At 28.1% G+C, this 25280-nt stretch overlaps 2 protein-coding genes across 4 annotated transcripts; one reads left to right on the top strand and one right to left on the bottom strand.

The window, feature by feature from the left end:
• Positions 1-16: 16 nt before the first annotated feature.
• Positions 17-7773, bottom strand: Gp210 (nucleoporin 210). Its single transcript, XM_035861257.2, has 15 exons — positions 7540-7773; positions 6947-7218; positions 6645-6865; positions 6418-6558; positions 6018-6316; positions 5641-5931; positions 2780-5537; positions 2358-2693; positions 2055-2273; positions 1712-1964; positions 1357-1598; positions 1127-1273; positions 927-1053; positions 731-787; positions 17-647 (listed from the first exon to the last, which is right to left on the bottom strand). The coding sequence occupies exons 1-15, from the start codon at positions 7752-7754 to the stop codon at positions 460-462; spliced, it is 5766 nt and encodes a 1921-aa protein (XP_035717150.1). The 5' UTR covers positions 7755-7773; the 3' UTR covers positions 17-459.
• A 3689-nt stretch (positions 7774-11462) lies between these two features.
• On the top strand, positions 11463-25171 carry LOC118439567 (glycerol kinase 3). Of its 3 annotated transcripts, XM_035861270.2 has the most exons (12): positions 11463-11619; positions 12219-12488; positions 20351-20436; positions 20742-21000; positions 21219-21436; positions 21573-21785; positions 21926-22036; positions 22126-22382; positions 22758-22963; positions 23084-23227; positions 23311-23397; positions 24224-25171. In XM_035861270.2, exons 2-12 carry the CDS (start codon positions 12263-12265, stop codon positions 24319-24321), a joined length of 1905 nt encoding a protein of 634 aa, XP_035717163.1. In that variant the 5' UTR covers positions 11463-11619; positions 12219-12262; the 3' UTR covers positions 24322-25171. The 3 variants fall into 3 exon arrangements, with proteins under 3 accessions (XP_035717163.1, XP_035717164.1, XP_035717165.1); XM_035861271.2 differs by lacking the exons at positions 11463-11619; positions 12219-12488 and adding an exon at positions 14365-14406 and having other exon boundaries at positions 24224-25170; XM_035861272.2 differs by lacking the exons at positions 11463-11619; positions 12219-12488 and adding an exon at positions 18589-18900 and having other exon boundaries at positions 24224-25170.
• The last annotated feature ends 109 nt before the right edge of the window (positions 25172-25280 follow it).

Consider the following 25280-nt stretch of genomic DNA (forward strand, 5'->3'; position numbering starts at 1 on the left):
TAATATGTAAGTACACGAGATTTATATATTATTATAATTTGTAAAACGATATAAAAATGATTTCTTGTTTTACATAGAAAGAATAAACACAAGATGGTTTTTTGTTTTCATAATTATAAGCGTGAATGTTCGACTAGGAAGCACAAACCTGCCAGTCAACAATAACTAAATCTATTAAGTAGCAGCTCAAACATTAATCACACAATTTTATAGCTCCTATTATTGATGTGTTTATACAGTCTTGATTACCGTACAAAATTTGATGGTATAAAACTATATTACAAAATGTACATTATGCATATTTGTATGCAGATTTTCTATAAGAACTTTTACATATAATAATAATATTAATAATAATAATATAATAATAATAATAGTAATATAGAACACTCTCATCAATGATTTTATCACTGAAAATTAGAATGGTTAGTTTTAACACATATACTTTTTATTAACCATTCAATTCAAAGTTCGGTTCCGTCTAACTGATGGTGTGAAAAGACCACGAGGATCACCATAGACTGGTTCAAATGCAGAAAATGGTCTTAATGGTGAAGTTGGACTTCGAGGACTAGACATATTTGATGTATTCATAGTAGTAGAATATGGTGTGCTGGTTTTTCTTATTGGTGGTGGACATTTATCAGCTGCAAATGAAACACATTTTAATTTTTCTTTTCCCCCAAGTATACATATACTTACAGATTAAATTTTTTTTTTTAATACATACCAAATACACTTTTATTCTTTATCGTTAAGTCGACGTTCGCCACTTTATTTTTCCATACTGAAAATGAAAAATATATAATATTATGCATGATGTAGATTTTTCTTATTAATTAAAATTTATGTTATTATGATTATATGAATTTAATGAATAACAATTAAATGTAAACATTATCATGAATTAATAGAGTTAATCTTACTGTAGAAACAAGTTATCACAATAACAGCAAATGTTCCAAATGTGTATCGGTGAAAATATACATAATCAACCCATTGAATACCAGAGAATGGCATGAAATGATCATACTTTGAAATACGAATGAAAAGCTGAAAATTAAATACAAATATTAAGTTAAGTATTAGTATCATATATCAATATATTTTTTCTATTAGAACTTACAGAAATATTTTGTTTTGTAAGTTCATTTGCTATCATTATTTTTTGTCCTTGGACATCATCTTGATTATTCATTAAACGAAGACGATATTGAATTCCAGATTTGGATATTAACTGACCGCTTATAGTTATTCCATCTGGTACTTCAACCTTAAAAATAATATAAAATAAATAATGATACGGTCAACAATCTTGGTATATGAAAAAAAAAAAAAAAAAATAGTATCACTTACAGTAACATGTTCCAATACTGATCGTAATCCAAAAATGTCTAATGTGGCAATTGGCACTGTTTGAGAATGTGGATTAATAAACAATATTTCTTTCGTGCTAACATATATAGGTGGAAGATATGTTAGTTCTAAAGGAACTGCTTCAATATCACGACTTCGTGCACTAATTTGTATACGAGCTTCTAATGTACTGAGAGCTACATTTGGTGAACCCATTGGTATTATATCGCAGTAATAGAAACCTATATGAAAAATAGAAACCTATAATTAATAATAATAATAATAATAATAAAAGAAAAAAAAATGTATAGTTTTTTTATTTGACATTGATAAATATAATTTGTTTTAAACTAACCAGTCACAATACTAAATCGAGGTTTAACGAGAAACATATCTTTTGCACCAATTGAGCTACTTGGTACAAGGATTATATTGCATGTATATGGAAAAGAAGTAAGTGCGAATGAGGAATAAGTTCTACATCCTCCTAAACCTCTTGACAATACGTTATTTTCTTTAATCTGTTCATCTTTACTCTTAAGTACGAGTGGTACACTAAATACTTCAAAGCCAGTTACATTTTTACCTCGTAATGGTACTATTGATACCTATAGAAAATATAAATATATAAGATATCTTGTTTCTTTTTTTTTTTCTAAACATGTTTTTATACTGTTACAAGTATGAATTCACAATACCTTTGATATTGCTTGAATCGTTACTTCTATCTCACCCTGCATATGACTGGCAAGACTATGCTTGACAATAGCATGTCCTACGTTCCTTGCTCTAGCTATACCAGTTATTGGATCAATAATTAATATATCAGGTGCAGTGGACTGCCAGTAGCCTGGATCACCATCAGGTGAAAGAAGTGGCATAGAGAAGCATACAATATCACCTACAGTCAAAGTAGTCTACAAAATAATATCGTATTGATTAAAATAACGAATATGATTAAAAAAAAAAAAAAAAAAAAAAAAAAGTATTATAAGTATTACCTTTGTTGGAAAAACTATATCACCAAGTCTCATATGTACATAATCAAACATTCCCTGAGGATATTTATCACTAAATATTTTAACAACTAATTCTCCGTTTTCAATAAATTTAGTAGTTATTAAATTTCCAGGATTAGTTGTAAACGTTGCCAAATCAACGCGATTTAATGTAGTTTTTACGTTAGTTTCAGCAGCATGAAATTTCATACCAACATTATCATAATATTCTACAATATAATCCAATTCCATTCCTTTGGGTAACATATTCAATTCTTCTCCATTTCTGATACGTAATTTTGAATGTAAAGAAAGCATCATGTAATGAATCGGTTTAACCTGCAGTAAAATTTATCACATATTACATATTATGATCGTATTATATCGAATACGTGCTATTAAAACAAAATATTACATTAACTTACATCGACAATGACGGTTAATGTCTGTTTTACATTATATGTTTCTACGTTTGTGATGGAAATAATAGTTCTTCCAAAATGGTCGCCTGACTTGATGATCCCATTGTCAACAGTAAAAGTTTTTGATGCTAAATTTAAAGCATTCTGATCCTTAGAATTATTTTGTTGCGTAGTCGATATAATTTGATACGTAACTGATCCGTGCTTATCCCAATTTGTTTGTAATTTTAACATTGAATTTGGCGACATTAATATCACAGATGAGCCACTTGGTAAAGCAGGATTAATTAAATGTAATTCTTCGAAAATTTCTATTTTCACAAATGTAGTATATGTCATTTCATTTCTAAGACCGGTTAATACATTAGATGGTACTGTCACATTTAAATAAATAGTTATTAAACCAGCTTCCAGTGCTCTTGCTCTTATTGATACTTCATTTTGATATCGAATATTAATTCCTGTCCCTTCATACATATTATGTAAACTTAACAAGGTAGAATCACTAGAAGACCATGAAAAAGATAATGGCAACTGCATAGATCCTATTATAAGTGGTGTTAAATATTCTGGGATACCAAATGCCCAAAGTGGAAAAGTACCTCCCACTTTAACACGCGTCACAGGCGTAACAATTTTTATTCCTTCAAGATATAATACATGAATGGTAGTATAATCTTCGGAATAAATGATTTTATTTCCTTTTGCATTAATACCAATGGCCCTTGCAATAATTTTTGTTTGTCCATTCGATTTACCTTCAAAAACCCCATTATGATCGATACTTAAAATTTCATTATTTTTTGTTGAAAATTCAATTTCTGCATTCGTAGGACCGCCAATCGTTTGAATTTGATAGATTGTTCCAATTAATATTGTTAGATTTTTTGGATGTATTTTTAAAGGAAGAAATACTTGAATCGAAATTGGTTCACTTTGTATTTCCTGTTCATGTGCTTCACTAACAAAAGTTAATTGTGATTCACCTTCGCTAACACCAGAAACTTTATACAGCATTTGATCGTACGGCGGATTACCATGCTCGTTCAGAGATAATTGCTTGATCTCAATATATTTATTTTCATATTTAGCTTTAAAATTTAATGCATTTAAAGATGGTAATTTTATTATATTTCCATTAGTATCTAATAATTTAAGTGCAGCTATTACACATTTTCCTTTTTCGATCTTATTGATAACGTCTGTCTCTATTATAGCTAATTGTTGAACTTCAATAATAGCTTCTGCTTCCTTCGATGGTAAACAAAGATCTCTTAATGCTATATGAACTGTTCCTGCTTTTTTCGGTGTAACACTGATTACTTTTGTTGGTTCCATGTATCGAACATCAGCGACATCATTTGAACTTAAAATAAATTCGTAATATCCAGAACCTTGATTAACTTGTAAGTAATACTTTCCATTTGGATCATTTAAAATGATTAATTTATTTGGACTAAGGATTGTATCATTTACCAATGTTATTTCAACGCAATTCTCTATTAAAGGTGTTTCGATAATCCCTTTATCATTTTGAACAGGAAATGCCGGCCATTCTGGCGTTATTCGTAATTTTCCAAGAATATGCTTTTGATATCCAGTTATTATAGCACATATCGTAAATATTCCAAAACGTTTTGTAAATATAATATTTTGATAATGTCTCTTTGGCAAAACTACTTGCATATCTGTAAACGTTTCCTCTATGGAGCCAGTCGAAATTTCCATATGACCAGCAGCAGAAGGTTTTATATTCCATTCGATATTTAAACTCGTAATGTTATCGAATTGCCTGCCATCTTCGTCCTTTACCATTATAATAAATTTTTGACTTTTATCACTGTGAGCTAATATTTTATCTGAATTTTGTTTGAGCGGACAGCTATTACTATCTTTAACTTCTGGTTGAAGATAAATATATCTTGGTTTTCCACAAGTAACTCGTGTTGTTTGCACTGCATAAGTTGTTTTACAATTTGGTAAAAGAGGAACGTTCGATACTGTATACGTTAAGATTACTTCTCCCAATGCTTTGCAGAGTACCTCGAACACAGATATATCGTACGATATACTTAACGAATGTGTATGCTCTATTATTTCGGCAATTTTTTCATTAGAACTTTGCATTTTACGTGAATAACTTTGTGGCTTACTAGACCACGGATGAGGACCACCTTTGAATATTATTTTTCTGGAAGAACCAACGGCAAGTAACGTTTCTTTATTTTTAGGATGTACAACTATCAATGGTTCATATGCCGACACAGTTATGTTATCTGTTAAATATTGTCCATTGGCATTGTACGCTACAGTGACTTGAGATATACCAACGCTTGAACTTATAATTGTAATTACAGCACATGACACTCCAATAGGTTGTACATCTTTGCTAAAATTCTGTGCAAAATTACCATCAGGAATAAATGTTTCAAAATTGATATCTCTGCAATCATTAAATGGAATTTCTTTGCTATCTGATCCATTAGTTAATTTTCCATATAAAGCAATATGCAAATGTATAGGTTCACCGACAGCTGCCTCGATACTATACTCTATGATTTTTAATTTTGATGGCGGTAATACATGTATTTTTGCTGTATCTTTATTATACTGATTTCTTGACATTGCAACGATTACTTCTGAAGAACCTGGTGCCAAAATTCTTATACCTCCACTTTGAGAAACTGTTACTATGGATGAATGCCTACTTATCCATACATATGAACCATCACCACCATTCGCTTTTAAAGCTATGTCATATCTAGAATAATATTTATTCTCATTATATAAATATTATTATTTTTTTTTTGTTTCCGATAACAAAACATATTTATTATAATCAAATATGGTATAATTTGACATACCGTGATTTACTTTTAGAATCCCATGGAACAGCTAATACATGAGGACGAATTGTTACAGGCGTGTGTATAACAAGTTCTGCTTCTGTAGAAAGTGGTGAAGGGAGAGCAATTTTTTTTCCATACTTATCTGTTATTCCATATAAAGAAGCTTGTACTAGCATTGTTCCGCAAGTAATAGGAACACCAACAAGATAAGTTCCATTTTGTGATACAAATTTTGGATCAAAATAATTCTCGTCCACTTTAATAGATACTTCAATACCGTCGCCAATATGAAATTTGTGATCTTTACTAAAAGTTAAAAGGATTTAACGTAATTGACTTTTTAATATTCATTTATATATCTATATATATATATATATATTAATTTAACATACTTATCATATAATTCAACAATGATCTCATGCATTTGTCCTAAAATCAATCCCCAATTTCTATTTGGTAAAACTGCCAGAGAAATATATGTTACAGTATTTACATTGACCACAGCAGAAGGTAAAATAACTGGATATTCATCTCGAACATTTTTATCATGTAGAAATACTTTAGTTCTGCCTAACAAAAGCGCATAGGCAGTACTTATATCATTATCAATTTTTAACATGTCTGGATTTTCAGCTTCTAAATAATATTGACTAGAAGGAAGATTGATTATTTCCAAACGACCTTGATGAACCTAAAATATAATTTAACTCTTTATAATATTCATTTCTCAATTGATAATATTATTAATGATACAATAGCCAATTTTGTAATTTAATATATTTTATAAAATACCTGCATTATTTTATATTTGAAATTATCATATTGCATCATTGTAACTTCTGAAGGAATAATAATTAAATTAGCTATAACAATTAATTCAACTTCTATCGGTGGGACATGTTTATATTCTGGATAAGGTAACTTCACAGAAACCTAAAAAAAAAAAAAGAAAAAAAAAAAAAGCCCGAGTAAAATTTAAATTTGTAATTTTGCATATAAATATGTATTAAATTATTTACCTTTGCTGTACCAGTACGAATTCCTTCTAAAAGTACTATATGACCTTTTTTACCAGCCGCATCTAGATCAATCACCGTCAGAGGTGTTTCGTATTGCGATTCCTGATACGTTAAAAATCGTAATACATTACCAGGAATTTTATTATCAGATTGTGTACGTTTATCAGCATTACCAATGTTCCATAAAAATTCAACTCCAGCCAATGTTGTAAATTCATTTCCTAAAATGAATACTCGTGATATTCTTTGTAATTAAATTTATTAATTGAAAATTAATTATTGCCTTTTATAATTCATAATACCTTGTTCGTCGTAAGCTCGTACTTCAAAAGCTTCAGGTGCTTCTTCGATATATAACTCTCGCGTTGTAGTAACAAGATTTAAAGAAAATATTGCATCTACTATAACATCACAGCGTAACAATTGTCCTGTGTTAACGTCCTCTGCCAAAACTATAGCTGTATTTCGTGTTGATTCTCTAGTAATAGTTTGTATCATAATACTCGAAGAACAACTTTTATCAAAATTTTCACTTATAGGAATGAGTTGAATAATATCCAAACGAGATGTTGACCTAAAAGAGATATTAAACATTTATATTAATATACGTTAAATTATTATAATATAAATATAATTAAATATAGATCGCTTAAAATAAATTATTTCTTGAGAATTTCATCTTGTTAATCATATTAAATTTTTTTCTGTCAGGTTATGTGCAGTATATATTTCTAACAAAGATAAAAATCATAAATGTTATCAAGTTATGGTAATACTCGTGTGTGTGTGTATGTGTATATATATATATATATTATATATATATACATGTAATTTATAAATTTTCTAATACAAGAATAAATTATCAATCTTATGTTAATTAAATAATTATTATCACCATTGATAACAGCCGCCATCCGTTACTTCAAGAGTAAAATTTATAGCAAAATCATTAAATACAGGTAACAAAACTCTTGGTACATTTAATCTATGTGTCGTAACATCTTTTGTCGCACAAAGTAAAAAAATAAATAGGAAAAATACAGTAGAAACCATATCTGCTGTGGATAAAGTTGTATCATTTACTGTTCTCCGGCTTCTTTTTCCCTCCATGTGACCGTAGCTTTGCTAAACTTCCCGGCATTTGAGAAAATTACAAAGATTCGATATATATCGTTTCGATAAAATGTATCGATATATCGATCGAGATTAAACGATCGAGATTATACTACCAAGTCAGTTTCACACGTTGCGTTTCAATAATTTTCCCCATTGAATGATGTTTCAATTGGTTTACTTATGATAAAGAATATATATATGTATATATATATATATATATATATATATATATATAAACCAAAAAAAAGAAAGAAAAAAACCTAAGAATTAGTATAGAAAAAAAGGTGTATATTGAAATGAAATTTGTACGATTGTGTGAATGTTAGTACGAAAGATTTTCAATAACAGTCCGATTGAAATGGGACCAATCATGTGTCGTCTTTGGCACATGGTCGTTTCCTAAAGCTTTAGTTCGCTTACAGACAATAGCGAACTATGGTGTAGTAAAGACGTTATACCACGAGGACGATTAAATTCGATATTTGGCGCCGTTGTACAATCGTTGTCTTTGATTTCGGATGTATTATCTTTCGACAACATACTTGACACGTGCATCAGGTTAGACTCGAAACCAAAGCAGATGTATTTCCGTATTCGGATATTGATCGTGTAGTTGCTTTCCACACTGGGGCGTTAGTTTCGTTCACCGGTCGTCTCTTCTTACACATTTTGTCAATGTGAGTATCAACACAAATATAGTTCTTTTTTTCCTCCTATCTATCCATTGACTGAAACGTAACTTCTTTGAAAGAGATCGTCAATTTTTATTTGTTTGTTTTTTTTTTCTGTAACTAAATGATTCATTGTTCCTTTCTTATGTACTAACGAACGCCACAATTAATTCTTTGCGCGTTTCTATACCGGTATGACATAATGATCCCAGAATTCCATAGCGCACTTGCATTCCAGATTATTTTGAATCCATGGGGGTAAAAGATTGATGTTGAGACGATAGTTAAATATTATTTTAAATCGTGTCTCTTAAGCCATGCGTTTGGGTTTCGCGATAAATGGCGCGAAAATGTCGCATCCTTCAAGATGTACTTTCTTTTCTTTTCTTTTCTTTTCTTTTCTTTTTTTTAATTCTCTTTGTTTTTTATTTTGTTTAAATTTTTATATTAATAATACGAATACTCTTGAGAAGTATAAGTCATTAATGTTATTTTTCGAAACTGAGATTGATCACGTTAATATTTCTTATTGATTAAATCTCTTTGAGTACTTAATTCCTTTTTTTTTTTTTCTTTTTTTCATTAATATTATTTGATTAATGTTTATTTCCAACGAACAGTAATGAAGCAAAATAAACTTAAGATAAAAGAGTGATATCAAGATTGACCGTGTCTTAATGTTATTTTCAATCATTTACGCTTCAATTTCTTAATCAATATACAAAGGTCAGATATTAATTATTTCCATGTTCATGAAATTTAATTATAAATTTTAATTCTCTATATTAATTTATTTTCATTATATTATCAGATACATTGAATTCTATTTTTATCATTTTTACTAATAACATTTATATTATGTATTGATTTAGATTTATGTCTATATAAACAAATCGGAAGCTTATGAAGAGAAAATCGTCTATATAGATTGTACATTTGTTCGTTGAAAGCCGCATTACAATCGATCGTCATACCTGGCTAAGCTTTGAATCTGCGCGCCACAGTCGTTTAAGTCACGTGGTCGTTTCAGCGCATGTGTCTATTTCATTCATTTCGTCGCTAGGTGGCTACAAACCTGTGCACGTTTACACATGACATGTGGTTTGTTTATTTAAAAATAATTATTAAACATTGTTGAGATTCGTTAAAAATAGATACGAATATAATTATAATATATAACAATCGTATTGCGACATTAAAATATTGTATATACTTAATTTATATGTTATAAAACAACGATTTTCTCTTCTGGTCTTTCTCACAATTGTTCGAAATAGTTTCAATTACTATATAAGAACGAAACGAGATTATACTTATTGGATAGTCAGATACTTCCCAGGATCTCAGAAATCTTTGGTGCTTTTTAATAAAGCGCATATTTATGTTACATCGAGATAATGGCATAAATATTACAGACTATGACTTTGCTCCATCATTTGCTTGCGTGGATCACGTATGCCTTTGTTTGGAAAGCCTTTACTGTGGAAGTGACGTTGACTATCTTTTTGCAAAATTGAGAAAATTCTTTTATTATATGTATATATATATGTATATATATATATATATAACACTTCTATATTTATATATATACTCTTCTCATTTTAATAGTAATCCTTATATTGACTTATCATTAAGGATAATTAATTTCTTCATCTTCTTGTAATTTGTGTTATTATATTTAATAATTTCAATATTCATTTCAATTTCAATGTTTTACATAGACAATTGAATTAACGTTCTTTTTTTATCTCTTTTGTTCTTTCTTTCTTTTTCTCATCTTATATAGCACGAAATATAAATATAATGATTACATATATAATATGAATTATGGGGACACCTGTTCTTATCAGAATTTTTATTGAATCTATCAAGGACAACGGATGTGACCAATATAAAATATACTTCGCATTACGTCCCTGAGTAAATAACACGGTCATATTTTTTAACACTATATTCTCTAAACCAATCTATCGGGATATGTTAATTTCATCAAACGTTTCTATCTGAATCATTGACGTTAATTAACGTACTACTCGATTACGATCTTACATGTAATTATATGCACGAAATATAAAAAAAGAACGATGATAGAAGAAAGGCCAAAAAAAAAAAAAAACAAGAAAAAAAAAGATATAAATATACATATCGTCCAATCGAAATGATTTATATTTCTGACATTTAAAAACTTTCACGAATAAGTTTATACGAGTGAATTCTTTGGACGGTTAGTTGATTGCATACATATGCAATCAAACGAGGCCATGACCTGTGATCTATTTTTGATCAAAGACCAAACCTGCCGATGTATATAATGTAAATTTTTTTCTAAACGTTCAATCGATTACACTTAATATTGATTTTTCATGCAAGAAGAAAACCAACATTTTTATTATTCTTTTTATTTTCTTTATTTCTTTTTTTGTTTTCACTTCTTTCAAATTAGAAATTTAGATATTTTTGAAAAAATTTTATACAAAGGTAAAGAAGGAAACAAAAAAGAAAAAAAAAAAAAAAAGAAAAAAAAAAGAAAGGAAAAAAAGAAAAAAGAGACAAAGAGATGAAGAAATTTTCTAAAAACTTTTTCTTTTTTTTTTTTTTTTTTTTTTTTTCAATGTCATCGACATTTATAAATTAAAACTCTCATAAACAAGCTCATAAGGAATACCATTGATAAATTTAGTTCGGCAATGAATCTTTTCTAACATTAGAACGACGACGGGTCAGCCGATTAACTGGCCATGACCACGAGTGACATTCCCAAGATGAAAGAGAACAGACATATATAATTTTCTTGTGTACTCCCTCTCTCTCTCTCTCTCTCAAAAAGACGTACTATAGATCATGAGGGATACATTGCTATCGTCAATATATACTTACTCCTTTCATTACACTACTGTTCTCTCTCTTTGTCTCTCTCTATTTATGTATGTATCTCTATTTATCTCCCTTTCCCTCTCTCTCTCTCTCCCTCTCCCTTTTTCTCCCTCTCTCTCTCTCCCTCTCTTTCTCTCTTTTTCAACGAGCACGCGTGGCTTGCCCATTGTACCGTATCCGTTAAAAGGTGTGCCACCGATACGCGATTAGTTCTTACCAAAGGTCGCTGCCGGTAGGATCCGTTGCCAAGATTTACGAAAATACCTTCTTTTCTTTTATTCTTTTTTATTCCTCCTCATCGAAAATTACAATCGGTACGTTTTCGTCTCAACGACGAACAATTTTTCTTTATATTTTTCTTCTTTTTTTTCTTTTGGTTTTTGTTTTGTTTTGTTTTCTTTTTTTTTTATCCTTCCAAATTTTCGATCAGATCAAAGCTACTTTTTGAACAGTCATTTTATTAATTTATTAATATTGAATTATATTAATTATATCATTGATATTGAATGATCAAATAATTCGAAGGAATATTTTGTTTATTTTTTATTTATTTATTTATATATTTATTTATCTATTTTTTTGTTTTTTTTCCTCCTTCGTTTTTTCTTTTCCCATTTTCTTCGTACAATATATTTCCCTTTTAAACTTTCAATCGATAATTAAATTTTCGATATAAATATATTCGATATAATGATATCGATAGTAATTATTTATATTTTCAAATTATCATTCTCCTTCTCCCGCCCATTTTGTCGTCCGGTTTATCTTCCCTTTTATATTAAAATTCCCGCCATTTTCTTTCTTCGATTATTTATTTATTTATTTTATTTTTTTTATAATATCAACAATGGTTTCTAAGAATTTAGTGTTTCTTTGTTTTTTCCTTTTTTTTTTTTTTTTTTTTTTTTTTTAGAAAAGATACCACACTGGAGTATAATCTCAAGTAGAACCGGTTTAATGGAAGAGGAAGAGAAGAACGTAAAAAGTGAAGTTGCGGAGAGGGAGGAGGTTAGAGAAAATGGAAGTACAAATAGTGAAGAGACTGAAGAAAACGGCGGGAAAAATCATGAGGGTGACAACGACACGTTCGAGAATGACTCCAACTTCGCCCTTAAGGGCATGGAATATACGCAAACAGGAAGGAAGACCAGTATTTTCAAGTACTACGCGTTTAAGGAGAAAGGTGAGCTTTTTCTTTTTCTTTTCTTTTTCTTTTCTTTTTTTCATACTCTCTTTTGTTTGTCCGTAGACTTAGACTCTCGCAAGCATAGATCTTTTATTAAGAACTTTCTTACGTATGTATTTTTCGGTTTTTTTTTATTTCTCGTTATCGTCGAAGAAAAATTTAGTTGAAAAATTTTGCAAATTCATTGTTCACGCTAATGCGAATTTTACAACGTATAATGTTCACCTTTGATGTACCTAATTTCTTTTTTTGATTTTTTCTTTTTTTTATCTTTTCGTTTTTCTTTTCGTAACGATAAATCAATGATTAATGAAATATCTACGATTGCAATTTCAAGTCGCCATTACAAATTTTATGAAGTACAGGGTGGGACGAAGGTTACGAAGTAATTTTAATAATCAATGATTTTCTTTTTTTCATAGACGTTTTATTTCTTTTTCTTTTTGTTTTTTGCAGATTGTAAAATTACAAACCTAAAGAATTTCGAAAAGATAGTAATCGATTTTTAAAATCACTGATTTAATCTCACCCTGTATAATGTTCATTTTTGATAAGTGACTTATTTTTTTGGTTTAGTAAACAGAGAATCTATCGGAAAATAAATGCTAATCGATAATAGGAATTCACCTTTGTTATGTCTTAATCTTATCGTTCAACGAAGAATTATTCAATGAGAACTAATAAAAATTTCCAATAATATTAAATCAAAGTCGCTAACGACATCTGTTGAAAATTATTATAAACTTTTATTAATCTCTTCAACTATATCGATCGAGTATTTCGAAAGTAAGAAAATAAAATAGATACGATAGAAATCAAAATTTTTTTCTCATCTGAAGTAAACAGAGTGAGAGACAGAAGTTTCTAAAATTACAAAATTTTATAATTTGATAAAAAAGAAAAAAAAATATAGCCTTCGAAAAGTCTTCAAAAAGGGTAATTGATTTTTAAAATCATCTAAAGACTTCAAACTAGTCTTCAAATTTATTTATGTTTATAATGTAACGTCATTTGCAACGTCATTTGCGGAAATATAGGCATCATGAATTATATTTTTGGCTACTTTGATCTAATCCTAAAAATAAAGGAGTTTTGTGATGATTCTTATTCTATCGTTGCATTCATAAGATTCATATGATAGCTTCATCGTTAAACAATAAAAAAAATAAATAAATAAATAAATATATATATATATATATTTATGTATAAGAGATATCTAACAAATTGTGTGAAATATCACAAGATTGATTTGCTGTTGTTATTCTGCATTATTATTGTTGTTCTTATTGTCTTAGAAAAAAAGAGAGCTTAAATTTCATCTTAAGATAAGATTAAAAACGTTCATGAAAAATCTTAATAAATATAAATATATATATATTTATATGTGAACATATATAGTTACATAATTTATCCATTGATAACATAATTTATACGTCGTAAATATATTTCTTTTTTTTTTTTTTTATATTATTAATAATCATATAACAATAGTAAAAAAAAAAAACTATCGATTTTTTATTATTCGATATGAATATTTTCCTCTATTATTTTATTTTATTTTTATTTTTATATTTTTTCTTTTTCTTTTTCTTTTTCTTTTTCTTTTTTTTTTTCATTTCCCGTGCGAAAAATCGAATAACGAAATCACTACAAGTTTTACTCGTGTAATTTTAGTCTGGGTGGACCTTGGAATAAAAGTTTACGCAATGTCGCGTGTCACGTGATTCGGCATCTTACTAATGAAAATTTTGTCTAAAAGACAAGGATGTACGAGAAATTGGCATAAAGATCTTTCAACGATACTTATAGATATTAATAAATACAAGAAGATTTCTGTGCATTTGAATTTTAGTATTGCATTGTGGTTTTATCTTAACGGTCAAGAAAAAAATGTTTCATCCTGGTCGATATAAAAGTATTAATAATTCGTGATTATTATCAACGATTAATTAATTAATTGGGTTTTTTTTTTAAGAATAAAATCATATATTATTGGACATTTGTTGTTGGTTAATAATAGTGACGCGATATTTGTTGTTAATATAATTTATTGTATACATATTTAATACAATTTATTAGTCCTAATTCTAACCTAAAAAAAAAGAAAAAACTAGACAGGAAAAAGAAAAGAAAAGAAAAAAAGGAAAAGAAAATATTCCAGTTATAGATGTTTCTTATGAGATGTATATATATGTATATATATACATACATACACGCATATATCAACATTTTAAAATGATTGACTTGATTGTTACGTGGTGGATAGAAATTTGTACCCCAGTTGTGTATGAATGCGATTAAATTTGTCGTGTTAGCTAAACGAGTAGTGCCAACAGTCTTTAAAAGGAGTGTGATATACATATGCATAGCATTTTATTATCGTGAAGCATAGCGATTCATGGTACAAAAGGAAATAGAAGGGGATCATTTTACGTTAATGCGAAAATCTCTTACATACACTTTTCTCTTACTGTCACTTAACGCCACATGTACGTAATTATCATCGCTGTCGTCGTCGTTGTCATTATCATTATTATCATCATTATCATCATTATCATCATCATCATCATCATCAATTTGTGTTATATGAATACATAATTGCGTTTAAAAAATTCTTCAAATTGATTCTCTCTCTCTCTCTCTCTCTCTCTCTCTCTCTCTCTCTCTTTCTCTCTCTCTCTCTCTTTCTCTCTCTCTTTCTCTCTCTCTCTCTGTTTTTCTTACATACGCAACTATCAATCGTTACGTAATTATATATCGGAAAAACAAAAACAAAAAAAAATTTACGAGTTATTAAATAATTCATCAAATGAAAATGAAACAAACGAGACAATAAATTATTTCTTTTTAACATTTTTTATAAAAAGAAAAGAAAACAATTGAAACATTGTTTTAGAGGTTAAGTAATAATGGCCGATATAAAGCATTTAGGGTTTTTTTTCTTTTTTTAATTTTCATTTATCATATTATGATTGAAAACAAAACAATTTTTCTTTTTTTTTTACTTTTTTCTATTATTAATCCTTTTTATTCTCTCTGTATAAATATTTGGATTTTATTGGAATGACCCTCGTCGTATAGTATTATTTATAGAAATTCATAAACCTTAAGTGCGATCGAAAAAAATATTAAAGAAATTCGGTCACGTGTCGTGTTTGGGCTTGAAATTTACTCGTGTGAGAAAAGGAAAGAATCTAGTCTGACAGCGATGACGTATGTACATAATGTAAACAGGGTCGAGCCTTCCTTGGTCATCCAATCAGATGGCTCGCCTTTTATTCCGACGTGACGTCGATCACCGCGTCAAGATATATAGGGTGTCCTAGTTTTATATGTTACTGTAGTACGATATGTCACAGAAATCTTGATAGATAATGGAGAAAGAGAAAGGGAGTGAGAGAAACTGAGAGAGAGAGAAAGAGAGAGAGAGAGAGAGAGAGAAAATTATATTTTTCCATTTTTCTATTTCATATACATAAATCGGTAAAAACGAGGTTAGAATATTACAAAGTTGAAAAAAATTTTGTTGTGCGATAAAGAGGACAATTTTGTTCTATAAAATATCTTCATCGAGATCGTGAAAATAGAAAAAGAAAAGAAAGGAAAATAAAATATAAGAAATGAATGAAAGATCGTAGGCGAGTTTGATTAAAAACTTAGGAAGCTTTATATATGCATCATCTATCTCATCGTTCGATTATAAAAGTGGAACGTCACATTGGCCTCTATTCGAAATTATGTCACGTCCTTTACAACTATTCTTCATCTCTCCTCGCATATATTAGATATATATTATATATATTAGATATATATTATATATAAATACATACATACATACTTACTGTGTGTTCATTTTAAAACTGACCACCCTGAATACAATCTGATTTTAAATTATATTTATTTCCGGAGGAAGGAAAAAGAAGAAGAAGTTCTTTTGTTTTGTTTTTTTTTATAATACAGAATCACTCATTTCGCAAACATATCGTTTAATTGATATTTATTAATATTTTTTCTTTCTTCTTTTATGTTTTTTTTACTTGATAAAAAAAAAAAGAAGATGACATTTAAAATTTCGCAGTTGGAATAAGCTAAGACGAATGGATTAGAACATAAAATTTTATCAATATCGATTTTAAACTCTTCACCTTTTTCGATATTTAAATCGACGTGTTTTTTATTTTGTTGTTTCGTTTTTTTTTCCCATTCCAAAAATCAACAATTATTCAAGATGACAAGTTTTACAATGAAACACACCATAGATATATTTGTAAAGACATACGCTTTTTTTTTTTTTTTTTTTTTTTTAATAACAATTAATTTGAATGTTATTTGCGCCGATTAAAAATGATTTGATCTATTAAAATATTAATTATATGTGTTGATAAAAATTGATGTTTATTTCAAACATAAAACTATAATATCTGCCTATGTAATACCATATTTGGTTTAATCACGTAATGTGTCATCGAGAGAGATAATATGACTTGAAGTAATAATTAATATCAATTAAAAAAAACCAAGAAATTATCAATGTTTAGTTTCATCGAACAAATACATGGTAACGTTTATATTATATTTTACTCACAATTGAATCTTTTATTACAATTTAATGGAAAAAGTTTTGACGTAAATGATATTTAAAAATTTTTTTTCAGGTTTCAAAAAATTTAATCGTTCGATTAAAAAATGTATATTCAATCGTTCTCGTCTCTGAAGATTTATATTCTCTATTGAATTTAAAAAGGAATTAACTTGAAAAGGAATTTTCAATCATTTCTAATCTGATTATTATTATTATTATTATTATTATTATTATTATTATTATTATTATTTATTTATTTATTTATTTTTTGTATTATTATATATTTATAATTTATACTTATTATATATATATATATATATATATATATATATATATATATATATAACATCTACGTACTATCGTGAATGTGATTAATTATTTGGTATTATAAACATTATATGTTTGTAATAAATAAAGTAACAGAGACAGGACGTAATTAGATAGATTTATAACTTTTCAGATCGAAGATACTATTTATCATGATGTCATTAAAAATATATATGTGTTTGTGTACTTGTAATCAATTCTTATATAAATAGCCAAACATATATATATATATATATATTTATAAACGCATATTTTAACGAAGTATAAATGCGTATGTTAATACATTATTGCAAAGCTATAGCAACTTTCAACAACGTCCAAAGGAAAAAAGTTTAAAAGTAGTATAACCAGTAGCAATAGTTAGCACATTTTATAGCATGCATGAGTTGTATATACATATTACGAATGCACAATCTTGCATTCCATTTCTTGAGGAAATGACTGATACTACAGGGTGAACCAAAAGTTTGTAAACAGATCGAAATTTGTTGGATCATCTTAAATATCAATTACTCTTTTCCGAGACGTCTCAGGTTGACACTTGTTTGCAAATCTGTAAAATCACAAGTTACATTTGTCACAATGTAAAAATTATTCAGTCTAAAAAAAAATGGAATTAGTTTGGTAAAAAGTTTCAAAAAAAAAAAAAAGAGTTTTTATAACTATTACATTATCATCTAATAACTTTGGGCCCGTTCTATTTTATTTAATCCTAATTTATCGATCTTGTGATATCATTAATGAAAACTTAATAAATACTCGACATATTTTGAATGAATATTTTTGAATCTTACAACGACGCATACATTTGTCTGTTCAATCCTTTTATCAGTTTCATTTTTCTGTTCAATTTTTTTTTTTTTGAATTATAACCAAAAAAAAAAAAAGAAAATATCAATTAAATTTTCGTCGATCAAGATCTTTTTTCATCTTTATTATTACTTTTTTTTTTTCTTTCTTTCTTATTTTTTATCTTTCATTAATTAATTCAGACGGAAAAAGAAGTGACAGTGACATGTAAAACATTAGACAATTTAAAAGCATAATGGAACCGACGTTGTTATCATAAAATTCTGGAGGCGTTGAAGGATGAGAGACTCTGCCTTTCAGATCGACGAATCAGAAGCTCGGATCGGATTGCGTGTGCGTCCATGTATTCGAGTTAGGTTTAAAAAAGAACGCACAACGTACTCGCGCGTAGTACATTACTTGTCGGCACACTCGTGTCTACGTCCATAATAACGTTCGACTCGTTCAATTTCCCTCGCGTTTTTATTATTATTCTTTTTCTTTTTCTTTTTTATTTCCTTATATATTTTTTTATTGCTGGTGACAAATAGAAAAGAAAGAGAGATATATGCATATCCGTTGATATTAAAAAAAAAAAAAAAAAAAAAAAAAAACCTCATAACAACGTTATAATTGAAGTTTTACGTAATAATACAAATTTCGTTGTTTCGTTATCGCCGGAAGTTACGTCGACGCCATCTTTTTTCGCAGGTCAGTTTAAATCACGCCGTTCAAAAAAAAAAAAAAAAAAAAAAAAAAGAAGAAAAAAAGATTTTCTTCTTCATTTATTTATATATTTAAATAATATTAATTAGTATTACCATTTTATATATTTAAAATTATTCGTACTAATTATGATAATTTTTATGTGTTAATCATTCTCTCATGTGTTAATATTCTCGTTATTACTAACTCCTTCTATAAGTTTTTCTCATCAATAATAGTAAAAAAAGCAAGAGCTTGTGATAAAAGTAATAATATTTCGATTAAAGTTTTGCTTAAATAATGACGTAGATATATTTTTATGAAAGATCGATAACGACGTCATCTTCGTGCGTAGATCAATTTTTAAATTTATTTATTTAGAAGATACATTTAAATTTATTTATTTAAAAGATACAAATCAGAATTTTTAACTTACAATATTAGTAATTTTTTTTCCTTTTATTTTGGAAAATTGATCGAATTATGGAAAATTGAATTGTTTAAATTTACTATTGAAAATAAGTTTCTCTTTCAAATTCTAAAGAGAAGACTTAATTAGATGTAATTTCAATGGATTTCGAGATAAGAGATAAAAAAAAATTGGAGGTCATGGATTAAAAGTGTGAAGAAATATAGATCACAAGATGTTTAATCTTAGTTAATCGTCTTCGACAAATTTCATTCGTTAGTATGAGATAATTAAAGATGGAGGCAGAGAAAGAGAGAGAGAGAGAGAGAGAGAGAGAGAGAGAGAGAGAGAGAGAGAGAGAGAGAGAGAGAGAGAGAAAGAGGAAGACAGAGGTTTAACGAAATAACAAAGATGATAATTAAAAGTAATCTCAATTAAGCAAGTTAGATTTAGATATCTCAAGTACCTTCCTCTTTTGATCTTTTGATCTGTGACGATCAAAAATAATCCATTTATATGAAATTTCCATTTGATAAGAAACAATTAGATGGAGAAATGATTAATCACGATTTAAAACATCGTGATTTAAATAAAAAAAAAAAAAATTCTAATTCTCGAATCAATAAATATCTATCTATATTGATATTGATCTATATTGAGTTTGTATTGTTATCACCCTAATCAGAAATACTTTAAGTAACATCATAATAGATAAGTCTATCTATTTTGTGCATCTGTTCTTAATCTCAACTTTATAGATAGAGATTATTTATAGGTCATTGCAGACCACAGGATGACATTTAAAATAATATTTTAAATGATATTTAAAATGATATTTAAAATAATATTCTGTGCGTGTGCGCGTATGTATATGTATATATATATATATATAATAGTTATATAAAATTATAAATTCATATGCAATAACTTTTTATAATTTATTTTGATATCATATATACATATATACATAGTATAGTAATTGTAAATTTACAGAATCTCCTCGATTCGATTATTAATGAATACAAATCATCTTTCTTTTTTCTTTAGAATCAATGCCGAACATAATGAAGAAACAACAACAGGGTCCATTGATCGGTGTAATAGATGTTGGTACACGAACAGTAAGATTTGTGGTAAGAATCTCGTATATCGTCTGAGCTTATGATGGCTTATTATATTTCGAAAAAAAAAGAAAAAAGAAAAAGAAAAGAAAGAAAGAAAGAAAAAAAAACATCCGTTCTTATCTCAGTCAATATGAGATTATGATTAGGTGGTCACAAACGCAAAATTTCCGTTATGACGATAAAGGTCATAATCATGAGTGGCAATGCTCGATGATTCGAAAAATAAAAAAATAAAAATTTAACGATAAGTCAATTGGAAAAAGTAAAAGTGAAAATAAAATAAAATAAAATAAATAAATATAAATTATTTTTAGGTATTCAATGCGAAGCATATAACAGAAGTAGCTTCTCATCAGATCGACATTGAACAATTGAGTCCATTGGAAGGATGGCTCGAAGTCGATCCTAAAGAAGTACTTTTTGCTGTGAAGGCATGCATCAAAGACGTCATAAAAAGATTTGAATCGCTCAATCTAAAGGTAGAAGACATCGTCACGATCGGTATCACAAATCAGAGAGAAACTATTATAGCGTGGGATAGCATAACCGGTGAACCGTTTTACAACGCTATAGGTTTGTACTATTTTTGCACGGATCTCGATTGAAGAAGTTCACATACACGCACACACACACACACACACACACACAGATACACATAATCCTGATTTTATCTACCGTAACGATGAGATCTTTTTCTTTTTTATCGTTTCTATTATTTTTCTTTTTTCTTTATTTTCTTTTCTTTTCTTTTTTTTTTCTTTTTTCTTTTCTTTTCCTTTTTTTCTTTTTAGTGTGGTCTGACATAAGAACCGCTTCGACCGTCGATCAGATCATTGCCAAGTTCCCAGACAAAAGTAAAAACCATCTGAAGCCACTTTGCGGTTTGCCGGTCAGTCCTTTTTTCTCTGCTTTGAAAATTCGATGGATGAAGGATAACGTACCGACTGTTAGAAAAGCAATAAGAGATAGACGTTGTAAAGTTGGTACGATGGACACATGGATCCTTTGGGTATGTGTAGATTTATTTATTTCTTTTTTTTTTGTAATATGTTAAATTTTAAAAGAGAAAAATTATTGAAAAAAAAAAAAAAAGAATTGAAAAGTGTTTACATTTATTTATTAAAGATTTGAAAAATGTTTGATAGAACTTAACCGGTGGTAAGGAAGGTGGACTTTACATAACGGATGTCACGAATGCCTCGAGAACGATGCTAATGAACATCGAGACTCTTTCATGGGATCCAACATTATGCAGATACTTTGACATTCCTATGCAAATATTACCCGATATTAAGAGCAGTTCAGAGATTTATGGTAAAATCTCGATCGGTCCCTTAACGGGTATTCCGATATCGGGCGTAAGTTATTCTTACGTTTTATATTTTGTTTCCTTCATTCTTTTTTTTTTATCCTTTTCCTTTTAACGATAGAATATATTTTTCTTTTTTGTTTTTCTTTTTCTTTTTTTTTTTTTTTTCTTTATCTCTCTCTTCGACAGATTCTTGGTAATCAACAATCGGCATTGGTAGGACAAAATTGTTTGAAACAGGGTCAAGCTAAGAATACTTATAGAAGTGGATGTTTTTTACTATGTAATACAGGAACTAAGGTAATTAATAATCATTATGATTATATTTGTTTGTTTCTCTTATTACGAAATTCGTGTAATCAAAGTGAAGAGTTTTTATATTATTCCAGAGAGTGTATTCTTCTCACGGTTTAGTCACCACAGTTGCATATCAATTAGGTCCAAATAGTCCTGCCGTTTATGCATTGGAAGGTTCAGTGGCAGTAGCCGGTGCTGCTGTTAAATGGTTAAGAGATAATATGAAACTTATCAAGGATGTTCACGAATCCGAACATTTGGCACAAAGCGTTTTTAGTACTGGTGATGTTTATTTTGTACCAGCTTTCACGGGACTTTATGCCCCTTATTGGAGAAAAGATGCCAGAGGGTTGGTCGTATTAATCGATTGATGAAAAGATATTTTATTCGAGCCGATGATTACGCTAAAGTCGTCTAACAATAAATCATTTTGAGGTATTGAAGGACATATATTTCGTTTCAAACGATAATTATTTTTAACGTTTTTAAATTACGTAAAAAGAATTATTTTTCTTGAGAATGAACGTACACTTGGATATTTTTTTTTTTTTTTTTTTTTTTTCGTGCTTCATCATTAATTCGGAAAAATAATTTTTATACGACGTTAAAATATTTTTAAACGAAAGTACATATGACTTAGGCCACTTTCGTAATCATTCGGTTAATTTATATAACACTTTAATGTAATTAAAAACTTGTTACAATTTTATATTAACAATTTTAGAATAATATGCGGTCTCACGGCTTTTACTACGAAACAACATATTATAAGAGCGTGTCTCGAGGCAGTATGCTTTCAAACAAGAGATATTTTAGAAGCAATGTATAAGGATTGTGGTTTTCCATTAAAAAAATTAAATACCGATGGTAAAATGTCGACGAATAATCTCCTTATGCAATTACAGGCAGATCTTTGTGGTACACCAGTATGTAAGTGTTTCATTTTTGATTAATAACAAAGCTTTATTATTATTTTCCATTAATTTATTATACAATAAACATTTTTTATTTTCTTTTTTCTCTTTTTTTTTTTCTTTTTTTTTTCTCCAGTTAGATCCACTATACCGGATATGACAGCATTGGGTGTAGCAATGGCTGCTGGTCATGCGGAAGGAATAAATATATGGGAATTAGAAGGTGAAGAAATTGAAAGAGTACCAACGGATACGTTTCTACCAACTACAACACCTGAGGGTAAATATTATATGTATTTCTCAGTTAGTATATTTCTTTTGCAATAATAAAATTTATAAATATATTTTTTCATTTTATTTTAGAGAGAGATGCTAGATATAAAAAATGGAAAATGGCGGTTGAAAGAAGTTTGGGTTGGGCAGCCGTTAAGAAGTCTGATCAAATGACAGGTAAAACTAAAACTATTGAGAAAGCAATATTTGAGGTGCCAGGTGTAATCGAAACTACATTGTATAATTATTTTCATTAATTTGTGCTTATTACTATTAGAATCAATTATTTGTTTATCTGCTTGCATCTTATATGTTGATCATATACATATGTTTGTAAATATAGTAAAAACTTACTAAATTAGATCAAATAAGCAATTTATATAATTCTATTAGTAGATAACATTATTATTTTCTATTTATTCTATTTTTTTATTTTTATTCGTTTTGTTTGCATGGTGTGGTTTTTTTCTTTATGTTATGTCTTTATTCTATTCTTCTCTGCTTCTATCTTTCTTTCTTTTTCTCTATAAACTATTGTATATTATTTTCTACTCTTAAGTTATCTCTCTCTCTATATATTTTTATTAAAATAAATATATGTATGTATTTTTTCTTTCCTTCCTCTTTTGCTATCCCTATATTCTTTAATTCGCATTTGTTATTGTATTTATTGTCGTTTGCTTCTTTAAAATACGATAACGTTTTAATAAATAATAGGTAAAATAATATTGTGATATTGTGAACAAGTCTGATAATTCATGGTTATGATATTTTATTATATTAATATGTTAAAATCAAAGATGACTATGTCATTATATCATTACTGATTGTTTTATACATTGTTAATAATCATTGATAATATTGAGATGTGTAAATGTAAATAATAAATTTATTTCTCTAATTCTAATGTTTTACAATTAAAACGCTTATTGAATTTTAAAATGTTATTTATTTATTGTATTATAATAATTTGTTTAATCATAATTTTACTTTATTGTTACAGATGAAAGATATTGCGTCTTAGCCTCTATACCTGCCAGTTGGTTCTTAATGACGAGCTTTATGTTATTAAGATTAAGTCGATATTTGGAAAATCGGTGACATCACGGGTATGTCACTGAAGTGATTCTCGAAATAGAGGGCAGATAGCCTAATTATAATTTTGAACGACATTTAGGAAAGATGACTGAGAGTGCTCGGTTATCAATATAGAAAAGCAGTCAGTCATATTGGTAAGGGATAACGAGATTACGAAAGATTAGAAATAACTTATTTTTCTGCATTACAGCTGTATATTACAAAGCTGTTACAAAACACGTGAAGATAAGATTAACGGAAATGGAACAGGGAATAGAAAATGAACGAAGTAACACATCATTTCGAAGGAACCTTAAACGTTCTATCTAAAAAAAGAAAAAAAAAGAAAAAAATAAAAAAATAAAAAAAATAAAAATAAAAAAAAGTAAAAAAGAAAAGAAACGAAACAAAAAAAAAACAAATAAAAAGAAGAACAAAAGATTCCAAAGTTTCGAATCCACGATAAACCGTATATGAACAATTATTATTATAATAATTTGCTAGTAAAGTGTATCATATCGTACTCTTGCCAATACTTCGAAAACAAAAAAAAAAATAAAAAAAAAGCAAAAAAAAAGAAAAGAAAAAACAAAGTAATGAGGATATATATCTGTCTATCATCCATTAGATTTACATTTGGGAGAAGCGGTTGCAACTTTCTGTTGTTTTCAACGTAACAAAGTTACATCATCCAAAGCTAATCATTTATATTTGTGTAGAGCTGTAATGATATGTTAAAAATATGTTAAAAGTTGATTATTTTCTACGCAATATGATAATTTTTATCTCTTATTTACATTAATCGTCAATTCGAATAAATCTATTATTTACAGAAATCGACCAGAAATCGATACAGAAATGTAAAATGTACAGCGAAAATATAAAAATATATATTACTCTCAGTTTATATCGATAAATATAAGTCTGCATTTTTATCCTTTTTTCGTCCCCTTTCCCCCATATCGAAGCGGATAACTTTTTTT

This window comes from Vespa mandarinia, chromosome 2 (assembly GCF_050613455.1).
Source record: "Vespa mandarinia isolate Hongniang chromosome 2, ASM5061345v1, whole genome shotgun sequence".
Lineage (NCBI taxonomy): Eukaryota > Metazoa > Arthropoda > Insecta > Hymenoptera > Vespidae > Vespa > Vespa mandarinia.